The 23,265-nt window shown below is 42.0% G+C and overlaps 1 protein-coding gene across 1 annotated transcript in view; it reads left to right on the top strand.

Annotated features, from left to right (window-relative positions):
* xkr7b (XK, Kell blood group complex subunit-related family, member 7b) overlaps window positions 1-23,265 on the top strand; it is a 364,599-nt gene extending 341,334 nt beyond the window's left edge. The window contains exons 2-5 of the mRNA XM_026332846.1: window positions 3,817-4,016; window positions 21,102-21,321; window positions 22,452-22,825; window positions 22,877-23,265. Of these exons, the coding sequence (XP_026188631.1) occupies window positions 3,817-4,016; window positions 21,102-21,321; window positions 22,452-22,825; window positions 22,877-23,265 (1,183 nt within the window). The remainder of the gene's footprint in view (window positions 1-3,816; window positions 4,017-21,101; window positions 21,322-22,451; window positions 22,826-22,876) is intronic.

Raw genomic sequence — 23,265 nt, 5'->3', positions numbered from 1 at the left:
ACACTGATATTGATACAACAAGGTCTGACTTGTTCAGCTCATCCCAAAGGTGTTGCACGATGGTGAGGCTCTGCATTGGCTAGTCAGATTCTTCCATACCACAAGAACACCATATGGCACAGCAGAAAAGAAGCTTTTAGATTTATATTGGCCCATTGCTTTTCTGTCTACAGAAGAGGATGACTCTATAAAGCAGTTGGTAAGAATCATTTGCTGCCCTCTGTCAAAAAATGACAGCATCACTCATTTCAGCAAATCCCAGAGAGAGGCACATGTTTACATTCAAGTGACAAAACCCTCTAGAAGCTATAGTATGTTATACACTGGAAGCAAATGAGGAAATTGTGTTTTTAGAGCAGTGTCTCTAGCATTCAGAAAGTTGTAACTTTAACCAAAGCCACAGAGTTTTTGTTTTGGGTGTAAACTTACCCAGACCTGCACATTAACTGACTTGAAGCGTGAACAGAAGACATTGAACAGGTCGCTACCCCACATCTCTTGCTACTGAAGCACTGCTGCTAAATCTACTGCAACTACCTTTACAAAATAAGATTTTGCAATTCTGTGATCGCAAATGACAAACTGAGGAACCTTGCATTATTTCGGTCCCAAAACCTCACTTTCAACAAGCCCGGTCTTGGCAGAACTTAGTTCAGAGTTTTATAATACTGTCAGCAAACTCCACCGAGTTAAAGTGCAATGAGCTGTTTCACAGTCAAACCTCAGCTAACGATCTACCTAAATAGAACCACTGCTCCTGTTACTAGAACAATACACGAAGGAATCAGTGAGTTCTACAAATATTTCTCCAGTTATTTTTGTACAATAAAAAGGAAACACACCGCAATAAAAATTGTCTGATGTTCTGGACACAATGATCACAGCAATTTTCGCAGCATCCTGATGGGATTACACTCATGTTAAAAGTGCTGCTGCTGCTACTTCTGCTAATTTCAGTTAGAGTACAAACCTCCGTCTCCATCTCCTTTTTGCTGCTGAATGTTGAGTTTGATGCCCTGACCTGTAATATTCATTTAACAGATTAATTTATCCATGTGTGCATGCCTCTTCTTGGGTTCTTTCTCGGTTTACCAAGATTTTTGATTTGGAAGCAAGTGTAAGATGCTACACTTACTCCAGCTCTTTTTACAAATGCGCAGGGCCTCTGTGGGCCAACTGTGGCCTTGTAGATAGTAAAGTTTCTGGCAGAACTGAGAGAATGTGAAGGAGGATAAAGAAGAGTTGAAAAAGCATAGAGGGGAGGAGAATAGAGAAGCGACAGAGGTAGAAGTAGAGACGGGGAACAATGTATTATATAGACTTGAAAGATAGGCAGAGATGATGTTTCACCTGAGGGAAGAAGAAAATAAATTGGATGGAGAGAGGGAGAGAGTGAAATGAAAGACAATAGTTGCATGAAATTGGGTTGCAAAAAAAAAAATTGACAAGCAAAGGAAAGGAGGCAGAAAATGAGAGACCAAGAAATGAGAAAGACAAGCTGAGTGAGGAAGAAAAGATGTAACGCTGAAAGAAAGAGGAAAGAGGCAGTGATAGCAAAGTAAAAACAGAGAAAGCAAAAATAACACAATGTCCCAACATGGATAGAGAAAGGTAACGGTACAGTATACCTACAGTGTATGCCTTTTAGAAACAATAACAAAATGATGAGTTGGTAAGGAATTGTCTTTATTATGAATGTAAATTTTATGGAAGCCCATTCAGTAGTTGTAGATATCTCTGGATATGGTTAAAAAAGAAAGCAAAGCAGAAGAAGAGGGAAAAGTGAAAAGAAAAAACAGATAAAGAAAACAGAGACAAAAGATGAAAAACAATAAGAGAGGCAGTCAAACAGAGTCACAGAGGTGGAAATGGAGAGAGAGAGAGATGGAATGGAGGAATGCTGGCATGCTTGGCCAGCAAATTATTTGCAGAGCTACAGATTTCTAGGCTGCCTCGTTTGCTGGCCTTCCTGTTTGTCTTTCACTCTCTTTCTCTTTCTCTGTGTATGTGTACATTTGTTTGTGTGTGTGTGAATGACCATACACTCGTGAGTTATTTTTAACCCTCTATTTAGAATCTGTTTTGGAATGCAGAAGTGCAGGAAGTGAGTGTTCTCTGCAACCCATCTGTCTACAACTGTACTCTACTACTACATCTGTCTGCTATGTTCTTCTCCCATGATGCATTGGTCCAGTCCTTCATCTAAAGCGTGACCCCATTAAATGAAGCAATACTTGGTGTTCTCATATCTCAGATTATGAATAAATACTAATAATACCAATGGAAACAATCTAATATTTTCAGTGTGTAAATTACAAGCAATATCTACTTAAATGCTAAAATATGCTTTACCTTTATGCTTTTCCTTTGTAAAACCTTTGTAGAATTTACTAGTTTGCCCGGAAAGAAGGCAGGTTGAAAGAAAATTTAAATTTTAATTCATATTGTAATAAAGGAGAATACTCTGAAAAATGAAGCAGTTTTTCTTATGGTGATCTTATCTTAGATTCCTCTTATGACTTCTTGACCCCCAAAGTTGGGACCTTCTAGTTCAAGGAAACAGTTAAACTTTCATTTAAACCAGCCCATAACCATTTATCATTATTGTAACACAAGGAGAAATGTTATTGCCTTTATTTCTCACAGCAGCTTATGTTCACATTCTGCATTCTTACACACACACACAAATAGAGCACAAACAGCAAAACAAAAGCCCAGAGTGCAGTACAATGATAGGTGAGGGTAAAAAATGTTTCCCTGGAGAAAAACTCAACACTCTCAGGAGAGTAGTTTGGTGAAGGTTACAATTTTCTTCTAAAAGTGTCAATTCCTTCATTATACCCCAAACCTCCCTAACTGATACATATTTTATTTGTAAATAAATGATTATTTTTTGAGCAGAAATGGAATATAGAATTCATAAATATTAAATATGTTGTCATTAGTGTGTAATCACTGGAAAATATTTTCTTAATCTTAGATGGAGCCTTTTAAATCTGCACAGGGAGCAGGTCTCCTTTCATGGAGGGAGCCATGTTGCTCCATCATGTTTCTACAGTGGCCTAGAATGGACAAAACAAACACTGGCTCTAGACAGGAAATCACGTTTGTCTTTTTTTTAAGATACTAGCCTATACCTTGCACCTGGAAATGGGTGGGGTGAGATGTGTCAGGTGCTCAGGTTGAATTCTGCAATCTTACCAAAGGATTCCGCTAAATCATTCACATTTCACACATTGCACCTTTAAAGAAGTCAAAGTGTGTGATTACTTCTTTCAACTAAAGCTGCTTTAGAACAAAGTTGTAAAGCTGCATAATTGCACAAAAAACACCTCTAAACCTCCTAGAAATGTGATTTCTTTTTCACACTTTCATTCACCAGTGGAAACACTTACAAACTTTTTTCTTGAAGCTGTAACTAGTTTCTTAAGAGACTAAGTTCAACCAAATTACAGGCTGTTTTTCTTTTGTTTTTTCTGGGGTCCCTGCCCCAGGGAGGAATCCACAAAGTAACGGCATCATGCTGTTAAGCTCTTAAAATGTAACTTAGTTACAACAGTTTTGTTTGTTGTGAGCTGGGTTCGACAATGACTTTCTAACTTCTTTTCTAAAGGTTTGGTCAGCTTCTGTGGATTACCATAATTTTGAAATAGCTTCTAAAAATATTCAAACCTTTATATTTTTTGTACACTTAATTGTGTCTAAGAACAGTGTGTAAAAAAAAAAAAAAACCTCAACAAAAAAAATGGAACTGCAGGAATGATTAAAAGACCTGCAGCATTATTCTAAACTTATGCCTCTGTCTCTCGCTCAAAGGTATATCCATGCCCTCTACCTGGGCGCCCAGACCCGCTGGCAGAGCAGTGGGCTGCACCGCCACTTCTACTGGCGACTGATGTTTGAGAGTGCTGATATCACAATGCTTCGTCTCCTAGAGGCCTTCCTGAAGTCGGCACCACAGCTTGTCCTGCAGCTGAGCATCATGATTCATGGAAATACAGTCCTCCCGCTGCAAGGTGAGACAGAATGCCTTTCCTCCTTCAATGTAAAGAGTTAAAATCATGTCTAAATTTATATTGGCCTAGTTCTGTCTGGATTGATTATATTGAACTGAATGAAGTTAACCCTCTGGGGTATGAGGGGTTTTGGGGCCCTGGACAAATTTTGTCATGCCCTGATATTTGTGCTTTTTTTCAGTTGCTTTTAAACATATTAATGGCTAAAGTCTGATAACACTGTAATCAGCACAAACTGGGTTACAATAATATGTGAGCAGCAAGTTTATACATGATTGTGTTTTTGAGAAAACAGTGTTTATGCATGGTTAGTGAAAAACTACAATTTTTTAGTCACTGAAATAAGACCATAAAACACAAACAGAACATTGATTCACAAGACTTTGGAGACCTGCATGTTGTAGGCTAAAGTGTTTACTTCACAATGATTTAAAAGTCATTTTGTTCACTCATTCACAGTAAACAATACACATTTAAATTTTCTAAGACACTTTTTGTTCAGAAAAGACATATGCAAGAAGGTGTGTCTGAGGATGAATAGTCATGTGATTCACCTGAGAAGACAAAAGACGCACTCAACGACCAGACAAAGACCTGCATAATGAGCCTTTTAGTCAATGTGGCTGAGAGGGGATTAGTGCAACATAATACAATGCAATGCGGAGCCAAACGTTCGTCATTTAAGTCGTGTTTTTTCTCTGAGGAGAAACTAAACTATTTGTCTCTGTGTGGAATATAAGAAGCACTTCTTCACCTGCGTAACATGCCATCATCCAAACGCGCAGAAGAAGTGAATAAATTCTATGATTACGTTTGACATTTTATGTCATTTCTCGGGGGCGTGCACATATTTACCTGGCTCACCTGAGATTATTTCCATATGAACAGTGAACAGAGTACGAGGCGGGATCGCATTACCTGTAATGAGGTTAGACAGGAGAAAACGTACTTCTTACGTTCATACGGATTAAATAAAAAGTGGTGATTTGTTTTCGACTTGAATTTTTTCATTTAAAAGAAAGCATTTCAAGCTTTCTAGTTATATGTTTCTTATTTTTATGAGGCAATTATTCGCTGAGATTCTGGTTGTTTTATTTACGTGTCTGTGAAGAGAGATGACAGAGACAAAAAAGACAGAGAGCGCAACCTTTATTTTACAAAAACCCAGCATTTGGTTGTTATTATGATGGTATGCAACTAAAACTAGACCCTTTACAGATTTGAATGATATATTTTTTTTATCTGTACGATCAAAATTGACGGAGTAATTTAAGTTTGTTTTGGCATTATCATGAGTCAAAATGCACCGGGGCGTTCGTCGACCCCAGAGGGTTAAATCAAGTGGGATTGTAAAACAGTCCCCAAAATATTAAAATACATTTTTTCCCCATTTATTTCTAACAATAATACAACTAAATAATGAAAAAACAAACTAGAACAACAAATAGAAAACAACTTCATTGTCCAGTTCTAAAACAAACTAAATTGTGTCCATGCTTGTCCATAGACTACCATTGTCCATTTGTTACAATAAGCACTAATTAAAACAACTGATATACAGTGGTGTGAAAAAGTGTTAGCCCCCTTCCTGATTTCTTTTTTTTTTTTTGCATGTTTGTCACACTTGAATGTTTCAGATCATCAAACAAATTTAAATATTAGTCAAAGATAACACAAGTAAACACATCATGCAGTTTTCAAAGGTTTTTGTTATTAACCTCCTATGACCTGGCGTCCACATACGTGGACATCATATTTTTTGTTATCTGCACTGTAAAACTTAATTTTGTGTCATTTTCTGTCTTTCACAAAGTTTAAGTGTGATCCAACTGTTCCCACAGACAAAAAGGACATTCCTATTTTGGAGTAGTAGTTTTGGAGCATTACAAAAAAACAAAAACAAAAGCAATGACAAAACATAAGCACATTATTTATAGGGTACATCTAACCCCAAATAGCTAGAAGAAATCTAAAATGCAAGCCAAAACAAAGCTCGGGTCTTAGGAGGTTAAAGGAAAACAAAATCCAAAACTACATGGCCCTGTGTGAAAAAGTCTTCCCCCCTTGATTGTTCACAATCAAGAAATCACTTAAATAGGACCTGCCTGACAAAGTGAAGTAGACCAAAAGATCCTCAAAATTACCCCAAACGCGCAGCAACGACTCATCCAAGAGGTCACAAAAGACCCCACTACAACATCCAAAGAACTGCAGGCCTCACTTGCCTCAGTTAAGGTCACTGTTCATGACTCCACCATAAGAAAGAGACTGGGAAGAAATGGTCTGCATGGCAGAGTTCCAAGACGAAAACCGCTGATGAGAAAAAAGAACATAAAGGCTCGTCTTAGTTTTGCCAGAAAACATCTTGATGATCCCCAAGACTTTGAATTTACATCAGTTGTTGCTTCAACGTGTCTCTTAGACCCCATCCCGACTAGACTGCTTAAAGGCACCCTGCCATTAATGAACTCATCTTTATTAGACTTGGTAAATTTATCTCTAGTATCAGGCTACGTACCACAGGCCTTTAAGACTGCAGTAATCAAACCTTTACTCAAAAAGCCTAGTCTTGATCCAGGAGTCTTGGCTAATTATAGACCAATATCCAACCTGCCATTTATTTCTAAAATCCTAGAAAAAGCTGTTGCTAAGCAGCTATCAGACCACTTACACAGGAATGAACTATTTGAAGATTTTCAATCAGGATTTAGAGCACATCATAGTACAGAAACAGCACTGTTGAAAGTTACCAACGATCTTCTCTTAGCCTCAGATAATGGACTTGTTTCTATACTTGTCCTCCTAGACCTTAGTGCTGCATTCGACACCATTGACCAAAACATCTTATTACAGAGACTGGAGCATGTGATTGGTATCAGAGGAACAGCGTTAAAATGGTTCTATTTATCGGACAAATTCCAATTTGTTCATGTCCATGATGAACCTTCCACACGAACAAAAGTTAGTTATGGAGTTCCACAAGGCTCCGTGCTAGGACCGATTCTGTTCACCCTGTACATGCTTCCTTTAGGATATGTCATTAGGAAGCACTCTATTAATTACCACTGCTATGCAGATGACACTCAGTTATATCTATCTATTAACCCTCTGGGGTCTGAGGGGGTTTTTGAGGCCTGGACAAATTTTGACATGTCCTGACATTTGTGCTTTTTTCAGTGTTTTTTAAACATATTAATGTCTAAAGTCTAATAACACTGTAATCAGCACAAAATTGGCTACAATAATATGTGAGCTTCAAGTTTATACATTATTGTGTTTTTGAGAAAAAAGTGTTTATGCATGGCTAGTGAAAAACTACAATTTTTTACTCACTGAAATAAGACCATAAAACACAAACAGAACATTGGTTCACAAGACTTTGGAGACCAGCATGTTGTAGGCTAAAGTGTTTACTTCAGAGTGCTGTGAATGTCATCTTGTTCACACATTCACAGTAAACAATACACTGATTTGAATTTTCTAAGACACTTTTTGTCCAGAAAGGCCATATGCAAGAGGGTGTGTCTGAGGATGAATAGTCATGTGATTTACCTGAGAACACAAAAGACGCACTGAACGTCCAGACAAAGGCGCGCATAATGAGCCTTTCAGTCAATGTAGATGGGACGGATTAGTGCTGTACAATAAAACACAATGAGGAGCAAACGATCCTCATTTGAGTTAAAATCAGTGTTTTTACTCTGAGGACAAGCTAAACTATTTGTCTCTGTGTGGAATGTAAGGAGCGCCGCTTCACGTACGCGCCATCATCCAAACGGGCCGAAAAAGTGAGTAAATTCTATGATGAAGTTTGATATTTTGTGTCATTTCTCGGGGGCGTGCACATATTTACCTGGTTCACCTGAGATTATTTACATGTGAACAGTGGACAGTGTACAAGGCGGGACCGCATTACCTGTAATGAGGTGAGACGGGAAAAAACGGACTTCTCCTTACGTTCATACGGATTAAATCAAAAGTGATGATTTGTTTTTGACTTGAATTGTTTCACTCAAAAGAAAACATTTCAAGCTTTCTAGCCATATCATTCTTATTTTTATGAGCCAAGTATTCGCTGAGATTCTGGTTGTTTTATTTACGCGTCTGTGAAGAGAAATGGCAGAGACAGAAAAGTCTGAGAGCGCACCCTGTCGGCTTTCTTTATTTAAAAAAAGCACAACGTTTTGTTGTTATTATGATGGTATACCACTAAAACTAGACCCTTTACAGATTTGAATGATATACTTCTTTTATCTGTACGATCAGAATTGACGGAGTAATTTAAGTTTGTTTCGGCCTTATCAGAAAAAGATGCGTCAAAACGCGCCGGCGCGTGCGTCGACCCCAGAGGGTTAAACCTGTTAACACAAACCAGTTAACCAGACTTCAAACCTGTCTAACTGACATAAAGGCCTGGATGACCAGTAACTTTTCACTTTTAAACTCAGAGAAAACAGAAGTCATTATATTTGGGCCAAAAAGTCTCAGAAATAACTTTTCTCAAATTACAGCTACTCTAGATGGCATAACCCTGGCCTCTAGCACTACTGTAAAAAAACCTTGGAGTTATTTTTGACCAGGACATGTCCTTTAACTCACACATAAAACAAATCTCTAGAACTGCATTCTTTCACCTGCGCAACATTTCCAAAATTAGGAACATCCTGTCTCAAAATGATGCAGAAAAACTAGTCCATGCATTTGTTACCTCAAGGCTAGATTACTGTAACTCATTACTATCTGGATGTCCCAGTATCTCCATAAAAAGCCTCCAGTTAATCCAGAATGCCACATCCAGAGTCCTGACAGGAACTAGCAAGAGAGATCATATTTCTCCTATATTGGCTTCTCTTCATTAGCTCCCTGTAAAATATAGAATAGAATTTAAAATCCTTCTTCTCACATACAAATCCCTTCATAATCAAGCTCCTTCATACCTTAAAGACCTCATAGTACCATATTATCCCAATAGACCACTTCGCTCTCAGAGTGCAGGTCTACTTGTGGTTCCCAGAGTTTCCAAAAGCAGACTGGGAGGCAGAGCCTTTAGTTATCAAGCTCCTCTCCTGTGGAACCAGCTCCCAGTCTGGTTTCAGGAGGCAGACACTCTCTGTACTTTTAAGGCTAGACTTAAAACCTTCCTCTTTGACAAAGCATATAGTTAGGGCTGGCTTCAGGCAACCCTGAACCATTCCTTAGTTATGCTGCTATATGCCTAGACTGCCCGAGGACCATCGGTGCATTGAGCTCCCCTACCCTAACCCCCCCACCCTTTCCTTCCCCTCCCCTCTCTTCCTCTCCTCCCACCTCATGTATATTCCACCATTGAATGTCACTAACCTTGTGTTCTCTCTCTCCCCTAGTTTGTGCTCTCTCCCTCTCTCTCTGTTCTCTCTGTACCTTCTGCAAGTGTCCCTGGTCCTGGAGCTGTATATCGCTGATGTGCAGTTACTGGTCCCACCAACCTGCAGTGTCTATTTGTTGTTTATTGTTGCTGTTCTTTTCTCTCTGCTCTATCCCCTCACCCCAACCGGTCGAGGCAGATGGCCGCCCAAACTGAGCGAAGTTGAGGGAGTTTTTCCTCTCCACTGTCGCCAAGTGCTTGCTCATAAGGGAATTGTTGGGTTTTTAGTTTTAGTTTTTGGAAAGTGCCTTGAGATGATTTGTATTGTGATTTGGCGCTATACAAATACAATTGAATTGAATTGAATTGAATTGAAGACTTTTGGGAAAATACTCTGTGGACTGACAAGACAAAAGATGAACTTTTTGGAAGGTGTGTGTCCCATTACGTCTGGCGTAAAAGTAACACCGCATTTCAGAAAAAGAACATCATACCAACAGTAAAATATGTCAAACTGCTGATCATGACAGCAGGTCATGTGGTCTTCGGCCGGTCTGGAGAACAGCCCCTCAGGCGAACGTGGTCTCTGGGCCGGTCCGGAGGAGCGGTGAGTGTGGATCCTGGACCGTCTTGACGAGGCAGGTCCAAGAATCGGCCAAGGAGGCGCTGACCAAGGAGACAGCACTAGCTCTAGCCCTTCAGTGCTATCCTGGCTCTGCAGTGCTGGGCTTGGGTTCCAGCTGCTGCAGTACAGGTGGTCTGGGCTCTGGGCACTCTGGCAGCTCTGGGCACTCTGGCGGTTGCGGCTGGGGAAACTGTGGGCTCTGTGGGAAGCCTGGCGGCTCTGGGCTCTCTGGGAAGCCTGGAGGCTCTGAGCTCTCTGGGAAGCCTGGTGGCTCTGGGCTCTGTGGTAGCTGTGGCTCGGACAGCCTTGGAAAACGGTGGCTGTGGCCCAGACGGCCCTGGGGCCTCCGGTGGCTGTGGTTGACGCACTGAGGCTCTGGATGCAGGACTGAAACCTCAGTCGGGACGACTTCGTCGGCGCACTGAGGTTCGAGAGCTGATCTTCTCAGATGGCCATGGTTCCGTCATCGAGGCTGTTGGTCCAATGGTTCCACCTGCTACTGTGCAGGATGTTCGGATGTTCAGCGCAGGTGACTCAGGTTGCTGTGGCGGCTCTGGTTGCTGTGCTGGAGGTTGAGGCATTGTAGACTGAGGCACTGTAGACGATCCAAAATCCTGGGAAGTACGAGATTCAGTGGAATGGAATGTTCTTCACACTCCGTAGCTAAGGAGCTGATAGAAGACAATAGCATAATGAATTGAGGCAGCATATCTTCACGGTTCTGCGGGCAGCAAAGTAGCGCCTCCCATCGTAGGGATTCACAGGCGGAAACAACTTGTGTATAATTGTTTTGATTCTGGGCAGCTTCTGTAAAGAACTAGTTTAGTCTCCCAACTATCTTCAGCAGCGTCTGCTGTCTCGACCAATCGAGCTGTGGGAATGTGGGTCGGGACCGCTGGCTGTGAATCCGGAAAATGGGGCTCCAGTGGCTGTGGTTCAGAGGGCAGGACTGGATTGGGCGACACTTTAACACAAAGACCTGTGCTTCGCTGCCGAGGTGCGGGATCTGGGACCCTACATGAAAACTCAGCGGGGAAGCCCTCGTCAGGGCGCTAAGGTTCTGAAATCTGCCCCTCCTGATGACGTTGACGTTGTTTTTGCCGAAGCTGCAGGGCTGAAGATTCTGACTGTCCCAGTACAGGAGACTGTGGCGAGGGAGACCATTGGACTGGAGACTGTGGGACTGGATGGGGCTCTGGCTGGTTGTTCCAAAGCAGGCTCTTCCAAGCCAACCGTCCTGGCTTTATAGCCAGGAGGGCTCCCCAATAGGGACTCCAGCTGGGGTCCTCCTCCTCATCGAGGGAGTCCCAGTCCGAATCGCTATTGACAGTCTCTGTCGTGAAGGTGGACTGAGAAACAGGGGGGTACATGGGGACTGGACCAGGCGGTGAAGCAGGCGGGACCTGGTAGAAAGGGCTTTCTAGTAGATGACCACCAAAGTGCATTATTGGTATGTAAGTTGTTGGGTCATCCACGACTTCATCTGAGTCATCGTTGTCCTCCATCCACATCTGGATTATGTTCTACAGAATATCTCCCATCATACTTCCTGGCTTGGTTGCAGAAGAAGTTGAGGATATCCACTTGGTTTGCAGTTTGTTCATGGAACTTTTCAGAGGGTGAGGAATCAAGATCGGGATTGGTAATTATACTTCCAATCCTCAAACAGTGTGGCGAATGCTTAGACGAGGGCATGATCTGAGCTGTTGAACAGATGGGTATTTGTCTCATTTGTTCTTTCGGGAAGGCATGGTGGTTGGGTGTTTGCTCGACAGGACTTGAGTTCCAGGATGATGGAAGAGGTGAGGTATGATCTGTTTACTGGCCAGGTTGTACGGTTGGGGGGGGGATGAGGAAACAGGGACCAATAACTCACCCACTCTGGTAACTCAAGTAAGAAAAGTCTAACCCTTATTAACAAAAAAAAAAAAAACAAGTTCGTGATGGGTATGGAGTGACCAGTAGGTGGAGGTTATGCAGATGGGTTTTATGGTAGAAGTAGTTGCAATCAAGTCCAGGCTTGGTAACACCAAGGTAGTCTCGATAGGTGGTTGAGAGATGGGCCAGTTGATTTTCACAGAGCAAGATCTGGCCATACTGGTTACTCTGGTCAGGAGATTCGGATGATCTAGATAAATTCTCAGAGGAGACATGGATCAGTCAATTGAAAAAGAACACTGCAACAAAAATTCCTTCCTTTAAAACCAGGAAGTCCCTCATTCCTCCGCAAAGAAAAACATGAGTCAAAAAGAATAGGCTTCTTAGCTGAGGGTTGGTCACAGAGGGATTCAGTAATCCGCTCAAAGTCTGAAATGCCACAAATCCAAACTTCAAAAAACCCTCCTGTGTTCACCTATCTCCTTAGTGTCAGTTCATTAGCGAAAGCTAGGTCGGCGTTAGCTTCTCTGTAACCTCCTCTTGAACAAAAACTGTGAAAAAACAAAAACTTCCTCCACAAAATGAAAAGAGGCTTTACTTAGATCAGCGTTGTGCAAACACTCCATCATGATCTGCAGTTTTCCAGGTTTGCTCCATAACATGGTGTAGATTGGGTCAGAGAAACAGAAGGAGCCTGGCTTTGGCAGCTCGGGAAAAACAGAAACCTGGTGGTTTGTCTACGGCAAAGAGATGGTATATAAATACCATCTGGAAACTGGGAAAGAGCACAGGTGAATTCAATCAAGCAATTATGTCAAGCATAGGCAGTGGAAAGGAGACGGATCCTGTTTGCCCCTTCAGCGTAAAAGCATGGAGCCGGAAGTCAAACTGCTGATCATGACAAAATATGGTGGTGGTAGTGTGATGGTCTGGGGCTGTTTTGCTGCTTCAGGACCTGGAAGACTTGCTATGATAAATGGAACCATGAATTCTGCTGTCTACCAGAATGTCCTGAAGGAGAATGTCCGGCCATCTGTTTGTGACCTCAAGCTGAAGTGAACTTGGGTTCTGCAGCAGGACAATGTGAAGCTGTGGGCAACTGTTAGCCACAGGTAAGATCCAGGAGTCACGTGTTAGAGAGTTTGAAGGTGTGTAACCAAGGCACTGAGGCTAATGCTGAGCTGCCTGCATTACCTCTGTATTCCCTCTCAGCAAATATTTGCTTCTCACAGTGTCACAGTATTTTAGTGAAAGGATACTGACAGACTCCAGAACCACAGCCCACATATGGATAAGGCTATAAACAGAATATGGATGTCACTGATTGCTGCGATCACTGTCCCTCCACTAAAGAGGCACAGCAGCAGTAAAAGAGACTGGTGGGGCTGAGCAAACAGCTGAGCTCATAAGATTCATAGAATTTAGGAGCTCTGGAGACATTTGACATTGATACTGGAGCCAGCAAATGTTTGGGATTTGTACTTAACCGATGATGTGAATGATTAATTGGCTGCACTGATAGAGGGATCATTTGACTGACTAAGTTATGGAATAGTCAATGAGCCACTTAATTTCGAAGTCACATTGAAATTAAGTACAACTGAAATGTAGTGGTGGAAGTATCCAATTATTTACTTAAATAAATGTATCAGTGCATTATACAAGTAAAGCCCTTGCCCAGTGTGAGATTTTTCTGACATTATTGTTATCATTATCCTTACTAGTAACTCATTAACACAAAAGCAGAATTGTACAGTTATGTAGCTAATAGTAACTGCTTTATGTATAGTCAGTTACCTTAGCCCAGTAGTTCCCTTCCAAAGGGTCACTTTTTTCTTACACTAATGCTTACACACAAATATGAATTTAAAGGTTTGGGTAAGTCTCCAGGAAATGAAGGTAAGTCAATGTACAGTGGGTACGGAAAGTATTCAGACCCCTTTAAATTTTTCACTCTGTGTCATTGCAGCCATTTGCCAAAATCAAAAAAGTTCATTTTATTTCTCATTAATGTACACTCAGCACCCCATCTTGACAGAAAAAAACAGAAATGTAGAAATTTTTGCAAATTTATTAAAAAAGAAAAACTGAAATATCACATGGTCATAAGTATTCAGACCCTTTGCAGTGACACTCATATTTAACTCACATGTAGTCCATTTCTTCTGATCCTCCTTGAGATGGTTCTGCTCCTTCACTGGAGTCCAGCTGTGTTTAATTAAACTGATTGGACTTGATTAGGAAAGGCACACACCTGTCTATATAAGACCTTACAGCTCACAGTGCATGTCAGAGCAAATTAGAATCGTGAGGTCGAAGGAACTGCCCAAGGAGCTCAGAGACAGAATTGTGGCAAGGCACAGATCTGGCCAAGGTTACAAAAGAATTTCTGCAGCACTCAAGGTTCCTAAGAGCACAGTGGCCTACATAATCCTCAAATGGAAAAAGTTTGGGACGACCAGAACTCTTCCTAGACCTGGCCGTCCAGCCAAACTGAGCAATCGTGGGAGAAGAGCCTTGGTGAGAGAAGTAAAGAAGAACCCAAAGATCACTGTGACTGAGCTCCAGAGATGCAGTAGGGAGATGGGAGAAAGTTCCACAAAGTCAACTATCACTGCAGCCCTCCACCAGTCGGGGCTTTATGGTAGAGTGGGCCGACGGAAGCCTCTCCTCAGTGCAAGACACATGAAAGCCTGCATAGAGTTTGCCAAAAAACACATGAAGGACTCCCAGACTATGAGAAATAAGATTCCCTAGTCTGATGAGACCAAGATTGAACTTTTTGGCATTAATTCTAAGCGACATGTGTGGAGAAAACCAGGCACTGCTCATCACCTGCCCAATACAATCCCTACATTGAAACATGGTGGTGGGAGCATCATGTTGTGGGGGTGTTTTTCAGCTGCAGGGACAGGACGACTGGTTGCAATTGAAGGAAAGATGAATGCGACCAAGTACAGAGATATTCTGAAAGAAAACCTCTTCCAGAGTGCTCAGGACCTCAGACTGGGCCGGTTCACCTTTCAACAGGACAATGACCCTAAGCACACAGTTAAAATAACAAAGCAGTGCCTTCGGAACAACTCTGTGACCGTTCTTGACTGGCCCAGCCAGAGCCCTGACCTAAACCCAATTGAGCATCTCTGGAGAGACCTGAAAATGGCTGTCCACCAACATTCACCATCCAACCTGACAGAACCGGAGAGGATCTGCAAGGAAGAATGGCAGAGGATCCCCAAATCCAGGTGTGAAAAACTTGTTGCATCATTCCCAAGAAGACTCATGGCTGTTCTAGCTCAAAAGGGTGCTTCTACTCAATACTGAGCACAGGGTCTGAATACTTATGACCATGTGATATTTCAGTTTTTCTTTTTTAATAAATTTGCAAAAATTTCTACATTTCCAGTTTTTTCTGTCAAGATGGGGTGCTGAGTGTACATTAATGAGAAATAAAATGAACTTTTTTGATTTTAGCAAATGGCTGCAATGACACAAAGAGTGAAAAATTTAAAGGGGTCTGAATACTTTCCGTACCCACTGTATAGTCCCCATGAGGATAGTCCCCATGAGGAATGAAAAGAAATATCTGCATGTTTGTGTGTGTGTGTGTGTGTGTGTGTGTGTGTGTGTGTGTGTGTGTGTGTGTTCAGATATCAGTAAAAGAATCTATGCACAACTTACAAAAAGCAGATTGGTCTTTGCTGAATAAAACAAACATTCTCTCTCTCACTGACTCAGATACACACACTGTACACACACTCAGCATTCACACATGCCTGGTGGCATAGAAGTCAAGTGCCAGACACATACTTAGATTGCACTGAGCACACACATGAGGGATACACACATACAAATTACAAAAACACACACAACACACAAAGAGCTCATACCCACAATGCCTTAAAATACACACATACATTCCAACCTTAACCAAGTCCACTCTCAAACAGAGGTGACAAAGTGAGGACGACACACCCTTGCTTATCATCATAACATATAACTTATCATCAAGGTGAAGAACAAAAGATACAAATACTAGGGTGCACACAAAGGCTGGTTACCCACCATCTGTTATTACACATCCTTGTTTCGACTGTGCATACTCTACCACACAGAACATATAATATTAGAGCTGATAAGGCTCATTGATTACTCAGTCAGTCAAATGACTCATCTATCAGTGCAGCCAATTGAAGTCATCTGTTAAGTATAAATCTCAAACATTAGTTGGCTCCAGTGTCTCCAAATGCTGGGATTTTTTGGGCTTTCCAAACATACCCAACTGCCCGTCACTTTCTGTCCATAATCCCCTTTGTTTGTATTTGTATTTATATTTAAACATTCTTTTTTTTTTCATTAATGTATCTTTAAAACTGCATGGTAACATACAGTGAACAACAGAAAAGTGGATTATGCCACTGTAAATCTAATGTAGTCTCAGCATATCAATAATAATGCGGTGTTCTATTGGTCAGATATCACACTGGAATGTAGTAAGGCTAAAGTAAAGCACATGACAGCATCTGCATTGAGAAGTAGGACACTGGTTCCCCTCAGGAAGCTAGTCTCAGTATTTGTCACCACTGGAATCAATCAATCAGCCATCAATTTTTGAGGCCACCACAAATATCACTGCATTCAGTTACAGATCATAAATCATGTTAAACTCTTAAATTTCATTGAACCACCAGGTCATCTGTCATTGCAGTCTCATGCTGTGCACTGGCAAAATGTTTCCTTAAATTTAAGCAAAGATCCCAAGGTTCCAAAGAGACCAAAGTTTTCAGGCTGAATTTTGGAAGTTTTGGAATTCCTCCTAAATTCTCAAGAATTATGCCACTTTGGAACTGTTAACTACGATTTCAGCCGTGATGTGCAACGGACCTGTTTGAACCCAAAAATGCAGAGGGTCCACCAGAGTCCACCTGAGACTAGCCGCTGATCTCTGTTGGCTTTTTTCACTCCTCTCGCTGTTTGTGAGTGCATTGCCTTTACCGGCAGGTAAGGTTTAAAGCACGCATTTAGATTAGTCTTGCTCCAATTTACTGATATTGGTGTCTCTTATTTAGGCACTGGAGTCCTCATGTGTGGTCCAGAGTAAAGGCTGCCTCTTGGGAAAGGAGCCGTTGCTTTGTTTGGCGTTGTTGCAATGACCGAAGGTCCCAGCACAGGGACTACTATTATTATTATTGTCCCTTGCTCAACATGCAAGGGACGAATAAGCGAGCGGGGGCGGCTTCAGGCAGCGTCTAGCGTTGACCCACACTCCACCATGACGTGGCAATGCGCAAGACCTTTCAGAAAATGTATATGATGTGGTTGCCAGGTGGGCGTGGGCCTGGAAATCGTTAGAAATAATATTTTTTGCTACTATTTTATTATTTTTCTCCAAAACAACCTCGAATTTGAAGAATGGCTCTTCAGCGCCCCAACAAAAATGAAAATACATTATTACGCCAATAGGAGGCCAACTGACATTTTTTTCATCGCACAGTCCCCAAACTTGCCATGTTTCTTCTTCATGTCGGGTCAAGCAAAAAAGCTTATCATGTCGAGGTCGTGCGACCATTCACTGTCCCTCCTCTGAACATGTCCAGAACATCTCAATCTGGCTTCCCTGGCTTTTTCTCCAAAACATCTAACATGAGCTGTCCCTCTGATGTACTCAATCCTGACCCTATCCATCCTCGTCACTCCCAGAGAGAACCTCAACATCTTCGACTCTTCTACCTCGAGCTCTGCCTCCTGTCTTTTTCTCAGTGCCACTGTCTCTAAACCATACAACATTGCTGGTCTCACCACTGTCTTGTACACCTTTCCTTTCATTCTTGCTGACACTTTTTCTTTCACATATGACACCTGACATTTCCATTTCCACCCCTTCCAACCTGCTTGCACACTTGTCTCTGCTTGTCTCTTCACTTCTTTTCCACACTCTCCTTTGCTCTGGACTGTTGACCCTAAAATCCTCCACGTTCTTCTTAACCTCACCGTTCTACTTGAGTCCCTCTCATTTACACACATGTACTCTGTTTTACTTTCATTCCTCTCCTTTCCAGAGCAAACCTCCACCTCTCTAGATTTTCCTCCACCTGCTCTCTGCTCTCACTACAGATGACAATGTCATCTGCAAACATCATGGTCCACGGAGATTCCTGTCTAACCTTATGCCTGTACATCACCACAGCAAACAAGAAGGGGCTCAAAGCCAATCCTTGGTGCAGTCCCACCTCCACCTTGAACTCCTCTGTCACCCCTACAGCACACCTCACCACTGTCTTACAGCTCTTATACATGTCCTGCACCACTCAAACATAATTCTCTGCCACTCCAGACTTCCTCATACAAAACCACAGCTCCTCTCTCGGTACCCTGTCATACGCTTTTTCCAAATCTACAAAGACCTAATGCAACTCCTTCTGGCCTTCTCTGTACTTTGTCGTCAGCATTCTCAAAGGAGTTATTGCATCTGTGGTACTCTTTCTTGGCATGAAACCATAATGCTGCCCACAAATGCTCACTTCTGACCTCAGCTAGCCTCCACCACTCTTTCCCATAACTTCATTGTGTGACTCGTCAGTTTTATTCCTCTGTAGTTTCCACAACTCTGCACATCTCCCTTGTTCTTAAAAATGGGCACCAGTACACTTCTCCTCCATTCCTCAGGCGTCCTGATACTTTCCAAGATCTTGTTAAGTAGCCCAGTCAAAAACTCTACTGCCACCTCTCCTAAACACTTCCATACCTCCACAAGTATGTCATCAGGACTGCCTTTCCACTCTTCATCCTCTTCAACGCCTTCCTCACTTCATCCTTACTGATTTTTGCTACTTCCTACTCCACAACAGTCACCTCTTCTACTCTGTGCTCTCTGACATTTTCCTCATTCATCAACTCTTCAAAGTATTCCTTCCAGCTTCCCATCACACATGTGGCACCTGTCAAAACATTTCCATCCCGGTCCTTGATCACCCTAACCTGCTGCACATCCTTCCCATCTCTGTCTCTCTGCCTCGCCAACCTGTACAAATCCACCTCTCCCTCCTTAGTGTCCAACATATCATAAAAATCCTCATACGCCCTTTGTTTGGCCTTTGCCACCTCTACCTTTACCTTACGCTGTCTGTTCTCTTCTGTCCTCTCAGTGTTCCATTTCTTCTTAGCTATCCTTTTCCTCTTAACACAATCCTGAAATTCCTCATTTCAACACCAAGCCTCCTTATCTGCTTTCCACTTTCCAGATGACACACCAAGTACCCTCCTACCTGTCTCCCTGATCACTTTAGCTGTAACTGTCCAGTCATCTGGAAGAACCTCCTGACCTCCCAGAGTTTCAGCTCCTCCCTGAAAGCCCCTCTTCCTTTTTCAACTTCTATCACTTGGTCTATGGTCATGTCTGCCCTTGCCCTGGCCCCAGTTTGTGAGAGCCACTCCCGAATGTCAGTGTGTCTGACATTCTGACTTGCAGTGTGGGGGCCCCCCAGGGGACCAAAATGTAATAAAAAAAAGAAAATCCTCAAGATATGAGTGGAAAAACTATTGATTTTTATTTATTTGAACTTTATTAGAAATTTAACTCATTCAGGTCAGTTTACACAACACATCATACAGTAACCATGTCAGTCTGAACAACACATCAGCCCCATTGAGCATATTGCCTTTTCATACCAGCCTATACAACACATGAAGGGCAGAGTTTTATTATGTGTGTGTTGCATATGTAGTAAAAAATGTTAACGGGTCCCACAGACGTGAACACCACACAGGTCCTCTTTATATATCCTATATATATATATATATCCTATTTATATATCCCATCTATGTATGTTTCCCATGTATCCCATAATTGAGTCAGCCGAAACAGCCAAACTAACATTTTTTTGTCTTGACATTAATGAGCTAAATCAAACAAAACCACAACATAAGTGATTTTAAGTTCACAACATAAGGGTGATACATTCAGGAAAATCAAGAAATATAAACAAACAGGAGTGAATTTAGCAAATATATTTTTCTAAAAAACACAAATATGTTCAAATATAGCAAAAAAATATAGTTCTCAGAATTCAGTTTAGTTGCAAGATTGGGCTAGTTTGATTTACGGGTTTCTATTTAGGAGGAATATTCAAGATCTCGCTAAAAAACCCAGAATCCTCAAAATTAGCCTGTATTGGAATGCACAGTCAGAGCAGTCCTTTCTCTGCTCAAACTTTAATGTCTTCTCAGTGTGCTTCTTGGCTAATTTAAGACATGACCAATAGACCACAGTCTGGGTTCAGGAGGCAGACACTCTCTATACCTTTAAAGCTAGACTTAAAACCTTCCTTTCTGACAAAGCGTATACTTAGGGTAACCCTGAACCAAGGGATGGTTCAGGTTATGCTGCTATAGGCCTAGACTGCCTGAGAACCATCGGTGCACTGTGCTCCCCTACCCCACACCTCCCCTCCCTTCCCTTCCCCTCTCTTCCTCTCCTCCCCCCTCACATTGAATCCACCATTGAATGTCACTAACCTTGTGCTCTCTCTCCCCTGGTTTGTGCTCTCTCCCTCTCTCTCTGTTCTCTCTCTGTGCCTTTTGCAGGTGCCCCCGATCCTGGAGCTGTATATCACTGATGTGCAGTTACTGGCTCCACCAACCTGCAGTGTCTATTTGTTTATTGTTGCTGTTCTTTTCTCTCTCCTATATCCACTCACCCCAACCGGTCGAGGCGGATGGCCGCCCAAACTGAGCCCAGTTCTACAGGAGGTTTTTACTTCCATTAAAGGGAGTTTTTCCTCTCCAATGTCGCCATGTGCTTGCTCATAAAGGACTTGTTGGGTTTTTTGTTTTTATAAAGTGCCTTGAGATGATTTCTATTGTGATTTGGTGCTATACAAATAAAATTGAATTGAATTGAATGAACCTATAGAACACTAACAATTCAAGCAACAATAGACAGGATTTGTAATTAGCATCTTCAGTGATATTCACCACAGGTGTACTCAAATTTGTTATACACTTTATATATATATCAATACTTATATGCTAGCAGTAAGCTTGGTGAGGAGTGTTTTAATTCCAATTTACATCACTGCTGGAATTTGGTCTGTTGACTGTACGCTGTGACATTTTGGCACAATGACTGTAGGAAAATCTTATAGTTATTGTGTCAAAAAGCTCTAAATTGGTGTTTGAAATGTTTGAAATTCCTCAGCTTTACCTCTCGTTCTCTGTCTCTCTTCTCCTGTATCTTCAGGTCTCTCAGCGTCAGCCTCACTGGTCTCTTTGGCCTGGATGATTGCCTCCTATCAGAAGGTTCTCAGAGACTCCCGCGATGACAAGCTGCCCATGTCCTACAAGGCTGTGATTGCCCAGATGCTGTGGCACTTTTTCACTATCGGGGCGAGGACTGTGGCTTTTGCCCTCTTTGCCTCCGTCTTCCAGCTCTACTTTGGCATATTCATCGTCAGCCACTGGTGCGCCATATGTGATCTGGTGTAAAGGGTCTGGGTCCAAAATGAGAAGTTTAGTGCTTATAATTATCATAAAGAAACTCTAGGACCAAAGTTTATACTTATTATCCAGCTACTGTCTGGCTGCATTGACAAATATGGTAGGATTCATCTTAGGAGTACATTAATCATCTATGGGAGTATCTCAACAGCAGGTTTACACACACAAATAGAGTATATTAATTTATTTATGTGGTCTGTTACCAAAATTAAGTTTCTTATAAGTAGCATATCAATGGATTTCCTGCACTGTAAATATATCCCATTTTACCAGAAGAGTTGTAATCAGTTCATTCTCATTCATTGAATGTATTAAATCACAGCAGTGTGGTTAAAACAGACAGCTTCCTCAGCACTGTGGAAATTATTTCCTGCAAAGAAGGACACTAACTAATAGATTTTCACTCTTTTTCTGTTTGGTTATTTATTAATTTATTAAATTACTGCTGAAAAAATATGGTCTTCTCACAGGACAGCTTCACTGTCAGTGTTTTGTGTCATAAATTGACTTTTGGTAATTCTGGGTGATTTTAAACCTTTTAACTTTTTATTTATACCCAGATTATTTATTTCAATCACTAGAAATGCAGTTATGAAATTACGTACTGTATAATGATATTCTGCCATTCTAATCTCATAGCTTGTGGAGATATTTATAAAAGGCAAATTGACTTGTTTTTGAATTAATATTCACATTTGACATATAGCTACAGTAAATAGTTTGTAATGGCAATGTGTCAATTGACAATGTAAAAACAATGGGACAACCTTTTCAGTAACATATAGAAAAATAATCAAATGAATCCACAGCTACTCTCAGCTTTAAGGTGCTTTAGGTGCTCAAGTTTTTGCTACCTGTTTAACATCCAGCCAAATTACCCTCTTATTGTTTCGTGAAAACAACTGCCGGTTGTTCTCAGAGAAACATCAAAAAGTCTACCATACACTACCTGTTCAGCAAAAAACAGGAGACCCTCCAAGTTAGCAACTAAGGAATATTGTGGTGCATCAAGCAAAGATTGGTTGAGACCATAAACTTGTCTTTACATAGGAGTATTAACACTGTTACTAGAAGCATTTTATTTGTTCTTCAGGTGTATCATGACCTTCTGGATCATCCAAGGTGAGACTGACTTCTGCATGTCCAAGTGGGAGGAGATCATCTACAACATGGTTGTGGGCATCATCTACATATTCTGCTGGTTCAATGTGAAGGAAGGCCCAACCCGCTTCCGCATGACGGTCTACTATTCTGTGACACTGGCTGAGAATGTGGCACTGACTGCTGCCTGGTACACTTACCGTGGTCCCCACACATCCGATTCCTATGCCCTGGTGGTGGTGTGCCTAGTGGCCTGCAGCTTTGCCCTGGGAACCTTCTTCATGTTGGTGTACTACTGCTGGCTGCACCCTGATGGACCTGTTCTGGGTTCACAGTGGGGGGGGTGTGTGGACGAAGGTGTCGTGGGTGCCGGAGGGATGGCAGGGGTGATTGACGCTTGTCTCACCCCATCACAAGGATCCCAAACGGACATGGTCATTACCAGCCCTCCGAGGACTCTCCCGAGGACTAAAGACATTGGGGAACCAGTTCCAGGTGAACGAGACAGGGACAGAGAGAGAGACAGGGACAGTTGCCTGCCTGTGTTTCAGGTACGTCCCTCCCCTTCCTCTTCTCCTGCTCTCCTCCACAGGACCTCCTCATCATCACGCACACAGGAGGGCCCCGTGATCCGGATTGACCTCCCAAGAAAGCGATACCCAGCCTGGGATGCACACTTTATCGATCGCCGTCTCCGCAAGACCATCCTGCTTCTGGAGACCACATCTGCTGTCAGCCCCCGGATACAGTACAGGAGTAGCATGATGGGCAGTAAAGAGGTATTAGAATATGAGACAACTGTCTAA

The sequence above is a fragment of the Mastacembelus armatus genome, chromosome 7, assembly GCF_900324485.2.
Source record: "Mastacembelus armatus chromosome 7, fMasArm1.2, whole genome shotgun sequence".
NCBI classification, from domain to species: Eukaryota; Metazoa; Chordata; class Actinopteri; order Synbranchiformes; family Mastacembelidae; genus Mastacembelus; species Mastacembelus armatus.
The sequence above is the reverse complement of the archived record's forward strand: the minus strand, read 5'-3'. Positions and strand labels throughout refer to the sequence as shown.